Here is a 17,192-nt window from a genome sequence, read left to right as displayed (position 1 = left end):
GACCCTTGAGACCTCATCTGGTAGGAAGCCCACCTGTATCCTGGGATCCATTCTATCAATCTGCAATGGGCGCTCACAGAACAGGTATGATCATCACCTCACATTGCTAATATGTGATGGTTTTGATATAATTTAAGTAAGGAGACAGAAATTAATGACACTCACTACCATGTTATATCTGATAACCCAGCAGGAAACTTTCTGCTGGGTGTCACTGAACACTATAGTGATTTATACAATGGGGTACTCTGACCAGTAAATCACCAAAATGATCCTGAGAGATGGCTCAGCTGTTAAGGGCACTGGCTGCTAGGGCAGAGGACCCGGGTTCAATTCCTTGCACCCACCAGGCAGCTCACAATCATACATCCTTCTTTCCCCATTGGACTCCATTGATCCTATTTACCTCCCAAGAGAGTTTCATGCTGTGTATACCAATAAGAATTTTTGATATTTCTATAAAATCTAGGAACCATTAACTCCTCTTTTTCCTTCCTTCATTGTCTGTTTTTGCACAGAAGGATTACTTTTTTCATTTCCCTTCAATAATCTGAGACTGACCTGTGAATATATTTTAAAGTACTCATCAAAGATTTAGGATATGGAAACTCTTCCAAAGCTTCATGTTTTTCCTCAGGGTAGGGAATGTTGGTTTGAGCAGTGCATGTGGGACACCCTGCAAACCAGAACCCAGTCAGGTATTGTCTGGGAACAAAGAAGAAGCACTCTGTTGCCTGTGGAAGCCCAAGGGGAAAAACTCTAGGACACATAGAAAAAGAGAGGACCCTAAGAGAACGTCACATTAAAAAATGAAAACATACACTTTGCTAAAGTTTGTTACCCCAACACTAACCTCCACCACATAATTATTATGCCCACCTAGGATGGCCTGCTCTACACTGACATGTTCCTGGGCATAGGTAAATGGAAGATCTGTGTGTCCCTGGGTTTGAGCGTGTGTGTGTGTGTGTGTGTGTGTGTGTGTGTGTGTAGCCTTTTGTGTGCACATGTGTATATGAATGGGCACAAGTGCTCATGTGTGTCTTTACCTCTTGTAACACTATTAGGATGTTTCCAAGTTATAGGGCTTAGGTCGTTATATACACATGATGACATACTAGGAAACACATCTTCAGGGAGCAGGTCAGGATTGTGAGAAGACCCTAAGAGGAAAATGCTTTTTTCTGGGATGCTTGTGGTACAGAGGGGATGGTTTGGAAACTTCTGCCTGCGTTGTCAAAACTGAGGCTCACCCTGATGCCAGGCTTCCCAGGACAGTGTAGTAACATGAGCTTATGGACACCACTATGTCAAATTGTACACATAGAAAAAAAGGACAGCCATTTTCAGTATTGGTAACCACTAGAGAAAGCCTATGATGAGGGGTTCACACTGGAGGACCTCAGGAAGTGACCTCACTTACTTAACGGTCCAGATGGAACTCAGAATGCTGGTTACCAGGTAACCAGAGGCCAACAGCAGCCTTACCTGACTTATTTGTCTGGAGGTGCTTGAGACAGAAGGATGTTCTCTTGTTTCTGGCGTTCAAGTGGCGCTGACCACAAAAAAGCTAAGAGTGGTCGCCTTGGCCACATTTGGAGACGTTGGATACGCCCTCTGACACACTGCTGGCGCGTATCCCCCAGGGATCCTGAGGTAACAGGCGAGAACCTTTAGTAGGGAACTTTCTGGTTGGTCCCCCTGAATCTCTGAGGTCCCTGCCTGGGTGTGTGTTCCTGTGAGACACTAAGGAACATTCTTTTATGCTCACTCTTCAGGGTACAGTAATGGATTGATGCTGTCTCTCAGAGTTTGTACATTTAAACACCTTTGCCTTCCTAGGTCTGTCCTCAGAATAAAAAGAAGACAGACTCTCTGCCCAAGCCCCCCAGGTTCAACTATAGAACCACAGAATATATTGAACAAATGGTAGAGTATTTACCAACTGCAGTTCGGTACAACGACCACCTCTCGATCAGCATTTTTCTTACTGTTTACCACAAGTATGTTACCACCTGGGAGGTGCTGGACCTGATAATGACAATGTGAGTGGCTAATGGCACCATGGGTTTAGGATGGATGTGCTCTTCTTCAGGCCTCTGTGCTCCCTCAGAACAAGGTTTATTGTACCCTGGCAGTGTTGGTCCTGGATCTGAACCTGCAAAGTGACATGGCCACATGTGGGGTTGGGGTCCCCTGGTGTCTTCCACTGTCAGCAGGGAGTGTCAAGCACTGCCCTTACTTGTGCCTTGGGCAGAGCTCCTTTCCCATTTTTATAAAAGGTTCTAGGTCCTATCAGACCTATATGGGATTAATGGAACCAGACAAGGGTCCCTGGGGGACCACACAAGAAGCCTGGAACCGAGCAAGAGCCCTAGTAGGGAGCAGTGAGGCTTCCACACATTGACTGAACATCTCATGGCACATGACCTCAGCATGGAAGTCAGAGCAGGGCAGAGAGCACCCAGGATCCCCACTCCCTTTCTAGATTCTTCAGATTCAAGTAGCTCCCTGTAGATCTATTAGTAGTCTGGGAAACAAGGCCTTAAGTGTGACACCCTCATATAATGCCACAGGTATGCATCCTTCCAGCCTGACTCACTGGAGGACCAGCAAACAAAGAGGTGAGTGGGTTTCAGGTGAAATTGAGGTAAGAGACAATCTGTGCAGTGGGATGTGGTCGGGGATGGGGAGAGAAAAGGGAGGTAAGGGCCCATCTGTGGTGTGTGTGTGGAGGAGGGTGGTAAGGGCCTTTGTGTACCAAGTAGTGGTTGGGGTTAGTGCTGAGGTCTAAAGGCTTGAAAGGTGCCCTGCTTTGGGGATCACCACTAGAGGGATGGTACTTGGCAGGTCACCTGCTGGTGGATAAAAATGGAGGTCTCCAATGGACTACATGGTTCTGAGGAGCAGAGACAAGGATGGAATCTGAAGGGCCCTGTTTGAATCCATCACCATTAAAGCCCAGTGCCATCTTTCATCCAAGAGACAGAATGTGTCTGGAGCCCTCTCCACATAACCTCTCACTCCTGACCACTATTCCTATGAGTAGGCAGGGTGGCAGTTACTGCCTCATCTGATGGGGGCCACGGCTCCACTGATGAAGCAAGGCCAGGCTTCTGACTCCACTTCCCTACATCCTCCTCTTCCCCACAGCGACATATTCAGTTTTCTATCCCGCTGGTTTGAGAAATTTCCTGATAGTTTTAGTAAGGACCCAGACATGGCCGTCGTCAGGCGATTAATGACCTACGTGAAGCTCAATGTGCCTTCTGAAGAAGTACATGCCCGAGCCACGGAGCTGCTCTCAGTTCTGGAGGAGGAGGAGGCCAAAAAGCTAAACCTTGAGAAAGGTGAGGAGGCCTGGGGTGGGTTGCCTGGCAAGGTAGGATGGAGTTTTTGTGATGGGTTCCACCAGGGAATTCTCCAGAGCTTTGGCCTGAAGCCAGGGCTGTACAACAGTCAGGTAAGATGTCCCACTGTGAGTAGAGGACCGGGGATACTCTGGCATGAAAAGGTCTTATATGACCATCAATGCCATCTTGGAAACTCACACCATCCTAGGTCTTCACTGAAATCCCTTCTCCTTCTCCCCTTAGCTTGTGCAACAACACCAGCAGAGCCCCCAGTGCAGGATGCTTCAGTGATGCAAGAGAGTCTGGCTGTGAGGCCAGCTTCTGAGGCAGAGCCACAGGGAGACCTGCCACCCCGAGAGGACACTGCGCTCTTAGAAACAACACCTCTGGAACCATTTGAGCCAGAAGCTGGTCCAGTGCAGCTTCCAAGTTCAGATCCAGCTCTGCCCACATCACCTGATACACAGTCACCTATAGATGTATCTGCAGATGGGTCTGCAGATATGGCCTCAGATATGGCCGCAGATGTGTCTGCAGATGTGTCTGCAGTTGTGTCTGCAGATATGGCTGCAGTTGTGTCTGCAGACATGGGTGCCAATGTTTCAGCTTCTGGGCACCTATTTCTACATTCTGTTGTGCAATTAGGTGAACCAGAATGTTTTTTCCCACTGCCTGAGGTGGATATATAGCTAGGAAAATTATCTTCTGATTTGTAATCAGCAGTGGTTCCCACCTAACCTGTTTTTATTTCTTTAAAGTATCTCCTTTTATTTGTTTGATTATTTTCTTTCATATTGTTGCTTTGATTGTTGATTTTTCTTTATGTTAGGATTTTAATAAAAATAATCTCTTTATTCATCTTAAATGATATAGTTCATTTCCTAAGTGGTACAATCTACTCTTGTCTACCTGTAGACTGCATCTCTGAGACAAACAGGTCAATCACAGAAGGGAGCCCTGGCAGGCCACCTGGATATAGGTAAAGCAAGCCACTGATGTTGCAGTAATTGGGCAAATACCAACAGTGCTGAACAGTATAAACTATGTGACTGTGACCTGGAGGTCTTGGTCTCAGCAGTGCCCCTAACAGTTAGGGACACAGATTCTAGAGCCCCATATCACAGCTCATGGACAGAGGTCTCTACTTTCTGGGTTTTTTGAAATTAGCAGCATAGGAATCATAAGCACATTCCAACTGACTACTACGGACAGCAGGGGAATTCTTATGCAAAAGTCCCTATGGCTTTCTGAGGGACCCAGCAAACAGTTCATATGAGGAATTAGGAGATGCTGCCTTCTCATTCCTGCCTGGGTTTCTGCCCTGTCTTCACTTCATGATGGACAGTAATCTGAAAGTGAGATAAATCAAGGCTTTTCTGAAATGGTTTTTGGTCAGTGTTCTAACACAGGAATAGAAAAGAAAACTAAGAGACCCTAGGATCAGGTGGGAACCCCTAGCTCAATGCTACGCCAGTTTTATGGCTTGGTGAGTAGTGGATTCAGAGAGAGTACAGCTCAACAAAAACTAAGAGCAGAGGGACTGAGGAAGAATCCTCATGTCAAACTCCTGCTTCCATCCACATGGACATAGAGATGAACACAAACACACAAGTTCACACATACAATACGCATGCACATAGACATACACATACACAGAGATGGTAAAATTTCCAGAGTTACAGCTATTATCCAAAGGGACTATTGCTCCAGATTTGTCTATTACATTGATTCAATTTCTCTGTATGCCAAATTTTTCATAAAACAGATGAAGTATCTAGCTTCAAGCTGGTAGAATGATAAGAAAGACCAAGATGCAGAAACCAGGCTTCCAAAAAATAATATTGTTGGGTTTACTGTAAAGATGATCTCTTGGGGCTAGAGAGATGATTCAGATGATAACAACACTGGCTGCTCCTCTCAAGGAAGACACTGTCCCTAGTACCCACATGGTTGTTCACAACTATCTGGAACTCCAGTTCCAGAGGATATGACTCCTCCTTCTGGCCTTTGTGGGCACTGCATGCATGCAGTACGCAGATGTTCATTACAGGTAAACCACTCATATACAAAAAGCAATTTTTAAAAACATCTCTTATAGATGACTCCATGAATTATTATTTTTATTCCTGAATATGATTTTCCCAATACAGTATCTTACAGACTGGTGTGGCTTTTAAATATAAGTGGGTTAAAATGAAGTACAAACAAAGGTGACATTCCTCAGCTGTTCTGATTGGTATTCAAATGCTCACTAGCTACAGCAGGTAAGGTACATGTGGGCATGCTTTGTCAGGAAGTCCTTCTGTTTCCTCAGTATTCAAAAAGCAGAAACTAAAGGTGGTCAAGCTTTTCTTCATTTTAAGAATTTATTTATGTGCATTAGTGTTTTGCCTGCATGTATGTCTGCACAGAGGGGCCAGATCACCTGGAACTGGAGTTACAATGGGTTGTGAGCTGTCTTGTGGGTGCTGGGACCTGAACTCAGATCCTCTGGAAGAGCAGCCAGTGCTGTTAACTGCTGAGATATCTCTCCAGTGCCCACTCGAATTTCTCAAATGTGTCACCTGGCTTTGACCATGCTCAACTAAACATTTTCTAGCTAAAGTTATACATCCAAAGTATTCATGAGCATCATCATAAAAAATCACTAATTATTAAATAATCTAATTTGGAAAATAGAATATAAAAATGCAATTTTGGAAAAAACTGAGTGTGTACCGCCTAAATTCTGTAATCTGATAATAAGCTTCTAACCATTTTTTATTTTCTCTTGCAAAAAAAAAGCAATCTCTATTTTGCACATCCTCAATAGTTTTTCTTTACCAAATTGTAGTGAGAGTGCACATACTTGTAAACACATGGCTGCATAAACAGACAGACAGACATATATGAGACATACATGTACATATGCAGACACACCCATATACACATATGCACATATATATGTATACACTGAAACTCATGAATACACAAAAAGACACAATTTACCCAAACATACATGCACAGACACAAAAATACATGCTTGCACACACCAACACATATTTACACAAACATACGTATATACATATATGTAGACATTCATGTACACATGCATATATCCAGACACACTTATATACATATATACATAAACCGAGACACACTTATATACAGACACATGTATATGTATAAGCAAATGTATATGCATATGTATATACTATACATACACGGTCTCACTGAACATGCAGACACACATGCATGCACACACATATGCACATGTGAGAGCCAAACACAGACACACTTCATCTGTAGCCCATTGGTCCTGCACCATACTGCTGTCCCTGAGCTGTGACTCTCTTTGGAGATGCTCCTCATCCTTCTACATCCATCTTTGGTCCTGATCTGTGATGGGAGAGCTTATCACACATACCTCCTGGGGTTGCTGCAGTGATTACCTGAGATCTGGGCATCTCACTTGAGGATGAATGGGAGAAATATTACTAAATATCAAGCCTTGGGGAGGGAGTAATGAAGACAGGTCCAATGCATGTAATTTCACATTAACGACAGAAAGCAGCTTGCAAGCAGAAATGTGTAATTCATGTGCTTCTGGACTTAGAACAAGGCTATGATTGATAAAAAAGGGGGGCTTATACTTGACCCACCTGACCTGTCTGTCCAATGCATACATTTATTGCATCTTGTCTCATCTAATATTGAGATGGGTTCATGGAGCATGCTTAATTTAGCAAATCAGAACTTGCATGCTCAGATAGAAAAATCCCAGTTGAGTAGTAGGTAAGGCAACATCAGTGGGTTTAAGTCCTGGGCTCCAAACCCATCTCTGGGGTGTCACCACATCTTAACATGTACATGTTAGCTGCTCACATTGGGAGAACAAGGGGGATCCCAGACACCACCTCTGTGCCTGAGACCAAAAACTCACAAAAGGGAAGCAGCTTCACTAATGGACATTTTGACCACTTGGAATATGGTCTCTTGCCATCAAGATTTTCTTAGAGGAAACTGTCTGAAACAGTGTCATGGTCTGGAGGATGAAGAGACTTACCGAAAACAACAGGCTTCAAAGCTGAGGAAACAGGTTCAGACCAGCTGGCTGTAGAGTCCAGAAAACTTTTGCTCAGGTCTGCTCACTGCTACTGCTTAGTGCTCTTTCTGGAATGTAAGTCACAGGGCTGTGAGGCTGGTGTGAAGTTTGGTGAGATGATGCAGTTCCAGTCCAGACTTCCTTTGGTGATGAGCAATAATGTGAAAGGGTAAGCTGAATAAATCCTTGTCCCCAAAACTTGATTCTTGGTCATGATGTTTCTGCAGGAATACAAACCCCGACTAAGACAGTTCCCATTTTGATGACTTGATACCAGGAAATATTCAAAGGAACATAACAAGGAACAAAGAATTGGCAAAATAACAAGAAGTGAATACAATTAAATGAAAAAGAAATGACTTAGTTATATGGGGGTGATTTTCCTTGAAGGAGAAAGCAATAATATTCAACAACCATTTTTACAAAGATTTTTAATTATGTGAACTTAGGAGGTCTGTGTGGATATGTATACATGAGTGCAGTACCCACACAGGCCAGAGGAGGGCACCCCATCCCCTGGAGCTGGAGTTTCAGGTGCTTGTGAGCCAGCTGGCATAGGCTCTGGGAAAGAACTCAGCTCCTCTGGAAGAGCAGTAGATGACCTTAACCACTGAGCTATTTTCCCAGCCAACCTCAACACTTCTTTTCAAGCTAAAAATGTGACTATAACTCCTGGAATTAGTAAGTGTCTCTGTACCTCCAGATGCTAGGTCCAGACTAAAAAAAAATCCTAATGCAATGAGAAAAACCCAAGCTTGGGTATATTAAAATACTGCTGCATGTTGAAGGAGAGTTCACAGTCTCACTTTACAAAAACACCTTGACCCAGATTCATGTTTGATTTAGAAAAATTCAACTTTATTGGTTCCTTTCCAAGTAGTAGACTGTAGAATCCAAGAATAAAATTACTGTGCTTCAATTTCCCTTAGAAGGAGTTTACAGATGAATCAGGACTCTCTCTCTGTCTCTGTCTCTCTCTCTCTGTCTCTCTCTCTCTCTTTCTCTCTCTCACTCTCATCTATCTATCTATCTATCTATCTATCTATCTATCTATCTATCTATTTCATTCCCATTTACCCCAATAACTTAATGAAGTCTGTAGAAGACTGTGCACTGCCTCTCCCTGTAGGAAAAGTTTACATTTTCAGCGACCTAAGTAGGACTCCCCTAGATTCCAAACATGTTGTTTGGTTAAGAAATGCAACTCCAAACTTTAGTGAAAATTCCATAAGGGTTCATTTTTTTTGGTGGTGATTGTGGTGGTAGTGGTGTGTATGTGTATGTGTGTGTGTGTGTGTGTGTGTGTGTGTGTGTGTGTTTAAAATATTCTACTCAAATTAGTGGTGATGGTGATGGTGGTGGTGGTGACGGTGGTGTGTGTGTGTGTGATTGTTAAAATATTCTACTCAAAGAAATCTGTATAAAGAACCAAATACCAAGATAATCTGTGCCCAATGAATCTTTTCATTTCTTCTCTAAACTTATTTTCAAATGAAAAGTCTATTAGTTGGTGTCCAACTCTAGAATATGGTTCAGAGAGAGAGAAGAAGGTTCATGCTGTGTAGCATTAGACTCGTGATCCTGCTGCTTCAGAGTCCCAGGCCTGTACTTTCATACTGGACTTGAAATCTATGGAAAAGAAATCAGATTCTAGCCTGGACTACATAGCAAGATGCTGGCTCAAGGGCCTGGAGAGATGGCTCAGCAGTTAAGAGCACTGAGTGCTCTTTCAAAGGTCCTGAGTTCAAATCCCAGTAACCACATGGTGACTTAAACCATCCTTAATGAGATCTCATACCCTCCTCTGGGGTGTCTGAAGACAGGTACAGTGTACTTACATATAATAAATAAATAAATCTTTTCAAAAAAAGATGCTGTCTCAAAAACAAAACAAAACATGAACACACACACAAACATAAAAATCTAGATTATTTATTTATTTATTTATTTATTTATTTATTTATTTATTTATTTTGAAATAGGGTTTCTATGTGTTGCCTTGGCTGTCCTAGAAATCAATCTGTAGAACAGGCTGGCCTCAAACTCAGAAATACACCTGCCTCTGCCTCTCAGAGTGCTGGGATGAAAGGCATGTGTCACCACTGCCTGGTGGTGGTTTAATTCCCAGCAACCACATGGTGGTTCACAAGGATCTGGAAAAGATCTTTCACCCCTTCTGGTGTGTCTGAATGCAGCTACAGTGTACTTACACACAATAATAAATAAATCTTTAAGCCAAGGGGAGTGGGGCCAACCAGAACAAGTAAATTTCAATTCCCAGCAACCACATGATGGCTCACAAGCATCACTACAGCTACAGTGCACTCAAATCTATAAAATAAGTAAATCTTTAAAAAAATTATATGGAAGAAAAGATTCCCTGCTGTCCTTGAGTGTCCCAGAATGACAATTTTCCATGATGTAAACATGTAAATACATTTAAATACACACACACACACACACATTCATATCCTTGTACACACATACCTGTATTGTAATAGGTGCCAATTACTTGGTGGTTATTTTTATTAAAAGACAAGAAACTTTGCATAAAATAACTTATGTCCAAAAACTCTTCACAATTTTAACAGTAAAAACTGAAGAAAAACCTTTCAAATAAAATCAGTTTTTTTTTAAGAACACGGGCCAAAAGCAACTTCTGGGATAGCAAGATGGCTCAGCAGTTAAAAGGCGCTTGCCACCAAGCCTAACAACTCAGGTTCAATACCTAGAAGCTACATGTAGAGGGAGAGAACTGAAATTGGAATGCTCCAGACTGTCCTCTGGCCTACATACTTGTACCATGGTACACGTGCACGAACACTCATACACAAATTAATGTAAGAAAACTTTAAGCAACCACTGAATACTTATCCACAAGATCATTTCAAACAGCGACCCATGTACACAAACATTTACCCACATTGGTTGTTGGTCCACATGTAATTTTAGATGGGAACCCTTTTCTTAATTATAGAACCCAGATTATGTGTTCAAAGGTAGCTTTCTTTGTAATGAAGGATTTAGATGACATTATGTAGGGCAGGGAAGGAACAGTGGAGAGCCTGCCTTCAGTTCTAGTCCACCCTGCAGTTCTGAGGCCTCAGCTTGCTTCTTCACTTCCTCTGAAACTCAGATTCTCTCGCTGCAAAGGTTTGTTTTCACAGTTACATTTAAAAAGAAAGAAAGGAAAGCTAGTAAAGCAGCAGCTTTGTGGTTGAGAACACACATGGGCCAGGCAAACCTGACTGTTCTCCTGTGCATCCTCCTAGAGAGGCACAAACGAGAGCTCTCATTCCCATAAAGCATCATCTGCTGCTTTAAGGACCCATTATATTTCCCTGCTCGTGTCTAAACTAAAGTGCTGGGGCTACAGAGATGGCTCAGGGGTTAAGAGCACTGACTGCTTTGGGGGACCACCCAGGTTCTATTCCCAGCATCCACATGGAGGCCCACAAACAGCTGTAACTTCAGCTCCAGGCCAGGTGGATCCCTGTGTCCTCTCATGGCACCTGCACACCTAGGTATGAAAGTTGTAAGTCAAATGGATACAGAAATAAGATATTTAAATAAATGAATACAAAGACTCAACCTATTCTTCTACCAAGCTCATCCTGCACTCAAAATAAATGTTTTAAAGCTGTCAGCTGGACGGGGTTGATCATGCAGGGCTGAAAATCCTTTCCCACTTCTTCAATATTTAATTTCTTTTCATGCAGCCATGGGTTTGGCATGCAGGCTTTGGAGACTGGTCCTAAAATCACAATGGCCATACTGATTGGGACAAGTCTTTGAGGGGATCTTTTCCAAATGACACCACCACCACCACCACCAAGGGCCCTGAAATACTGGTCTTGATGTGCCATTCAGGAATCCTTCAACTTCCTGTATAGACACAGCCATGAGCCCATTGCAAACAGAGGGACAGTGTTTGTGTCTGTATCCATCTGCTGTCACAGAAAATGACCTTGTTCAGTATTTTAAGTTGCTTCTTCTAGTAATTTCCCAGACAAACCTTTGCTTTCTGAATGCAGGCAGCAGAGACCCTGTTGCACTGAGGATGTCTTGTGGTGAAAGGAAATTAAACTTTTCACCAACAGAAAGGTTGTCATTCTTCTGGTGAGCACACAGGACACAGCTGGAACACATCAGTCATGGTAGCTGGGCATTTCACAAAACTAGTGGATAAGGTAGGAGTCCACCTGCTTCAGATGCATTTTGTGTTACCAACAGCATGAACCAGAAAAATTTCCATTTATAATATTTCATTAATTCTATTCATCTTAACCAAGAATAAAAATGTATTCAGAAACATGGGTATGAAAAGTGATGCTTGTATATTCTACATAGTGCCACACCCATTTATTATATCATAACACATTAAAAATAAATATAATCTAATTTTGATAGATACTACTAATATTGTCTCTTTTGTTTTCTGAAAACTGCCAGACCAGAGTTTAAAAAATCACAATGACAAATCTAATCAGTGCTATCTCATGTGTAATTGAAACATTATTTTCATGACTCACTTTAGAAAGGATATTTCAAAAACTGTATTGAAAAATGTCTCTTTTAATAATAGGTTTCCACGGCAATATTGCAATTAGTGATCTAACTACCACAGTTAACCATGCACACCAAAGTGTAACACAGAGAAACTGCAAAGTGATTCTTACCAGCAGTCACTGCTGCTGAAAGTAAAGCAAGAATAAAGTAGTTCATGCCTTTGTTATTGGCAACTTATTACTGAGTTTGTGGAAATAAGCATAATCCATTCAAAATGTAATTATATAAACTCCAATATAAAGCTCCAATCCTGTTAGATACATACAGAATGGAAGATCTACATTGATTCAAAAAATGTTCAAAAAAAGTAGTTCCTTCTCCAATTTCCTTTAAAAATCTGATTTATTTCTAAGCCTAGGTTAAAAATTCTGAGACTAGTAAATATTTCCTGGCCATATGTGGTCCCACTACACCCTCAAAACAAACAAACAAACAAACAAACAAATCCTAACTCCCAAACCAAACAACATTATTCTGAGCCAAGAAGTCGAGTTTTTTAAAACACTCGTACCTTGATTCCCATTGTCAACACGAGTCTAAAAGATGTCACCGCTTCTGCTTGAGAGATCCAGTGTAACGAATTTAAGGGATTTAAGGGAATTAAGGCTGTCCTGGGCAACAGGGACACTTAGTATAGTCAGCATCCCATGGGGAGAAGGCTGCTACGTGTCCCTGGGAGACTGAGCTCTCTGACACAGCGTGGAAGGGACGCACCCACAGCAAATGAGGCAGAGGGCTTTCTGGATCTCTTGGTTTCTGAAAGAATGTATGACGGGGTTGACGATGGAATTTCATCAACCTGCACACTGCACCAGAATACTGTGGACAGCTGGGGATGTTATGTGAATGACCCTATGCAGCTCTGAGGGACCCACCAAACAGTACATATCCAGGATTGGGAGGTGCTGTCAGTATTGCACCTGCTGAGAAAGTGTAGAGTCCTGAGTTGTGATCCCCATCATTCACAAAAAAACTGGTGTGATCATGTGCATTGGATACCATGTGTGCTGATGTTTTGTTTAGTTTTGGTTTTGGTTTTGGTTTTGCCCCATCTACGATTGCTCTGGGATAAGATGGTACCTGTCACCCACAACACACACAGACACACACATACATATGCACACACACACACACACACACACACACACATACACACAAACATGCATATCCAAGCGCACACACAAAATTTGGCTTTCAAATTACTGAAACACATAACCCATGCCTCAAAAAACTTAAAACTTTATTCTGAAGCCAAATATGAATATTCATAGCCACTAAACTGTACACCCCCTGTATGTGGTAACACTTTGAAGTTTTCATAGGATCTAAACAAGTCTCGGTGCTGGAGAGAGGGCTCAGCAGTTAACTGCACTGGCTGCCCTACTTAAAGACTACGGACAGTACCTCCCACCATTTCACATGGTTAGCCCTATAAAACGAAAAGTCTGCCCTGTGGTAGAGTGCGCACCAGGGGGACATCCTCTCCCACCCCCTCACACAAGACTTAAAGACTTGGGTTTAGTTCAGCACACACATGGTTGCTCACAACCACCTGTCACTCCAGTTCCAAGAGATTCCATGTACTCTTCTGACCTCTGAGGGCCCTGCATACATGTGATGCATCAGCATACATGCAGAAAAAAACACCCATACACATAAAAGAAAAATAAAACTTTTATCTTAACCTTTACAGATACTTTGTGAGTCTTACATCTGGCACCCCAGTACCATTCATCTCACTTTGCCTGTATCCCCCTCCATCCTTGCAACATTCCCCCTAAAATTAATGCACAAATAAAAATGAATAACACCAAACATAGAAAACATCTCATTATGGAAGCTGTAGAGTGTCACTGAGTGTCCCTCAGTATACCTGCTGTCCACAGATCTTCACACGTCAATGTTCATTGCATTGAGTCATTGTCTGGCTGGAGGACTCTGGTTTCTGTGACACCATCAGTCTTGGATCCTCCCCGGGACTCCTCCTGTTTTCCTGTTGTTGCCCTGTGTCATGGAGATCCTACAGCTTTGGATTGGCAGGACCAACCCTTTCAGACTCTCCAACAGTTTACAGATGATACACATGTGGAAGTGGAAGGGCTGAATCAGGGCCAGGGTGGCAGTTGAGGTGGTCACAACCAGAGTGAGCTCCTCATCCCTGCTGTGGTGAGGCCACCCAAGGCTGCCATCAGCAGGAGGCTGGTGAGCTCTCCAGTTCTCATGCCCTGGGACCAACTCACCCCACCCAGGCCTCCAGAGCCAGCTCCACTGTGCTGCCCAGGTAGAGCCTCTTCTCCCAGGGGCTACAGCCAGTGAAAGGCAAGGCTAGCTCTTCCACTTTCATGGCTTCAGGGACAGCTCTCCTGACCAACGAAGATGTTGAGGGGTTGGGGGAGGATGTCACCAAGGTACCCAGTCTACCACAGGGCAACCTTTTTGTTTTTAGGGCTAGCCATGCTAAGCTGTGGGAGGTACAATCTCCAGGGTGATGAGCCTGGTTTATGCAGAGCAGGACAGTGGTGGTGCATGCCTTTAATCCCAGCACTTCGGAGGATTTTTGAGTTTGAGGCCAGCCTGGTCTACATACAGACTGAGCCCTTGGACAGCCAGGGCCATACAAAGGAACGCTGTCTCCAAAAACAAAAAAGAAAAGAAAAGAAATGTAGCTGATTCTGAACCTGGTAGCAAGCCAGGAAAGCCAGGAATATTTCCCCATGGAGTCTGCTTCAGTTCCTTCCTCCAGGTTCCTGCCTTAGTCTATCATTAATTCCTTTGATGTTGTACTGTGACCTGGCAAAGGAATCTAAATACACCTTTCCTCTCCAGGTTGCTTAGGGTCATGCTGCTTAGTACAGCAACACAGAGCAAGCTAGAACACAACATATCTTAAAAACAGGGAGAAAAGTCAGCCATCTTTTTAGTCCTTAGAATACAGAATAACAACCCAGAGGAAGGCAAGTATTTGACAGGCAGAACGGTGTCCAGAGTGGGAGTTGTCACTTCTTATATTCAAAATTTTCCCTTGAGCAACTGGAACCATCTTGTAGAACCAGAATCAAGACATGACTGAAGAGATGACAGCTTGATCAGAACTGTTTAATTATGTATATCTTGTCCATTAAAATTGTTTTTGTCCTTATTTTAACTAAAGTCACATAGCCACAAAGACACCCACAAAAACACACACACATATATACATACACGCACACGCATATGCACACGTGCACACACAAATAGAAAGACATGAACATATTCACACATACAAACAGAAACACACATACACAAATTCCCACATACACACATACTTGCATACACACACAGACATGGATACTTACAGACATGCACATAAACACATAGACACACACTCAAAGATACACACATAAACAGACACTCACAGATACACACACATTCACAAACATACACACATTCTTCACATACACACATTCATACCCACACACTCAAGAAACACACACTCATTCATGCCCACACTCACAAAAACAAACATACAGAAACACACACAGTTACACAGACACACACACACACACACACACACACCACACACATCATTTAAAAGAAAAAGGAAAGCTCATATTATCCCTAAAGCAAAATCTAGAAGCTTCAGTCACCTCCACTTTTCTTGTCCTTTTACTCTATGGAGTCCTAGCGGTTCTGCTGCACCACTTGAGTCGGTTACAGGGGTCTTAGGGCGACATGCATTGAGATTTCTGTAACAATTGCACTACTCAATTGCTAGTGAAAAATACATTTTGAAAGAGCTCTAGCATGCCTGGGCATGTCAAACCTGGCCTGGCCAGCCATGCCCTTCTCCCCCATTCCCTGTGCCTTGCTAAAAACCACTAGATTGCATTCCTAAAGCTAGATCAAAAGATCTGTTCCCTATTTGACCACTTCCCTCCTGAGATTGACTACCAATGTCAAATTGTCAAGGAGCTGAAGTCCAGGATTCAAAAGCTCCCTTTGGCTACCCTTATAAACACATCCAGTCAGAAGTAAATACCGAATCCTAACCCTAGATTAGGCAGTTCTTATCCTCTGCCTGCTGCCCCAGGCCCAATGGAAAGAGTAACCAGTGTCTCCTTACTGGTTCTCTCTCCTGCACTACTAATCTATTCTGTCTCCTACAGCATCATGGCAGCTCTCTGTGCCTCTCTCTTGTGTCCTAGTTTAGGGTTACTACAGGTCCTGCCTTTCTCCATCCAGCCATTGGCTATTAGCGAATAATTGAAGTTCCTTAGTTGATCGGCCTTTTGAAGGTTCAGAGGAAGGTCTAGCCTTCGCTCTCCATCTTTTACTGACAGTATAGAAGATGGAAAATGATCCAAGCTTCAGGTTCTGGTCTGATAACTGGGTTCTAAAGGGATGACTCAGTTGGTAAAGGACTTACCATGCAAATGTGAGGACACGATTTTGATTCCAAGAGGCCATTGAGAAAACAAACAGAAAAAAGCTGGACTTGGTGCTAGATAGGAAACCAGGTAGAGTGGATCCCAAGCACGCAGGTCAGTCTTAGGCAGTCTCAGGTCATTGTAGGATATTGGCCCCCCAAAATATTCCCTGAGGAATGACATTTGAGACTCCCTCTGGCCCACACATGCACACATAGGCACACACACAGAGACACACATACCCAGAACTGGCCAGTGAGACACATAAAATCTCCTGCCCATAGAGACATTGCATGCATGGCTGCTGTGTCACTTGTGCTTCACTAAGTGGCAGAGAGGAGAAAGGCTATGTCTATCCTCAGTGCTCTGCCCTGTGAAAATCTGAATGATTAGTAGCCTAACACTCCCTGAAGAAAGTGAGCCTGAAATGGCCACCAGCCATGCAGGTCGGGATGGGCTCCCAGGGCAAAGAGTGAGCCCAAGGGGAGACAAAACATTCCTGGGACTGCAGGTCTAGGGTGGGAGTGAGCCTGAGACATATGACCCTGCCTGGGGCCACCTGAGCGGCCAAGCAAGGAGCAAGCCTTAGACAACCAGCAGTCCAGCCCCAGTGGGGCCCATAAGAGGAGCTAGCCTAAGATGATCACCAGTCACTTGATATGGGGTAAGCACAGGCATCCTCCATGCACGATGACCCGTGTCCAGAGTCATTATGCACAAATGGGGCAGAACACTACCCCTTGCTGGCTGCTGCATTGGATGGCCCAGCTGGGGCAGGGC

General features: G+C 43.3%; 1 protein-coding gene and 1 non-coding gene across 2 annotated transcripts; both read left to right on the top strand.

Moving 5' to 3' along the window:
- The first annotated feature begins 1,524 nt into the window (after window positions 1-1,524).
- LOC127673318 (uncharacterized) lies at window positions 1,525-4,268 on the top strand. The gene is made up of 5 exons (XM_052168919.1): window positions 1,525-1,656; window positions 1,843-2,045; window positions 2,577-2,624; window positions 3,154-3,350; window positions 4,240-4,268. Exons 1-5 carry the CDS (start codon window positions 1,525-1,527, stop codon window positions 4,266-4,268), a joined length of 609 nt encoding a protein of 202 aa, XP_052024879.1.
- A 12,417-nt stretch (window positions 4,269-16,685) lies between these two features.
- LOC127673460 (small nucleolar RNA SNORA17) lies at window positions 16,686-16,817 on the top strand. Its single transcript, XR_007975189.1, has one exon. It is a non-coding gene; the product is annotated as a small nucleolar RNA SNORA17 (small nucleolar RNA).
- The last annotated feature ends 375 nt before the right edge of the window (window positions 16,818-17,192 follow it).

This window comes from Apodemus sylvaticus, chromosome 22, assembly GCF_947179515.1.
Source record: "Apodemus sylvaticus chromosome 22, mApoSyl1.1, whole genome shotgun sequence".
In the NCBI taxonomy this organism is placed as follows: domain Eukaryota; kingdom Metazoa; phylum Chordata; class Mammalia; order Rodentia; family Muridae; genus Apodemus; species Apodemus sylvaticus.
Note: the sequence above shows the minus strand (reverse complement) of the source record. Positions and strands in the feature narration are given on the sequence as shown.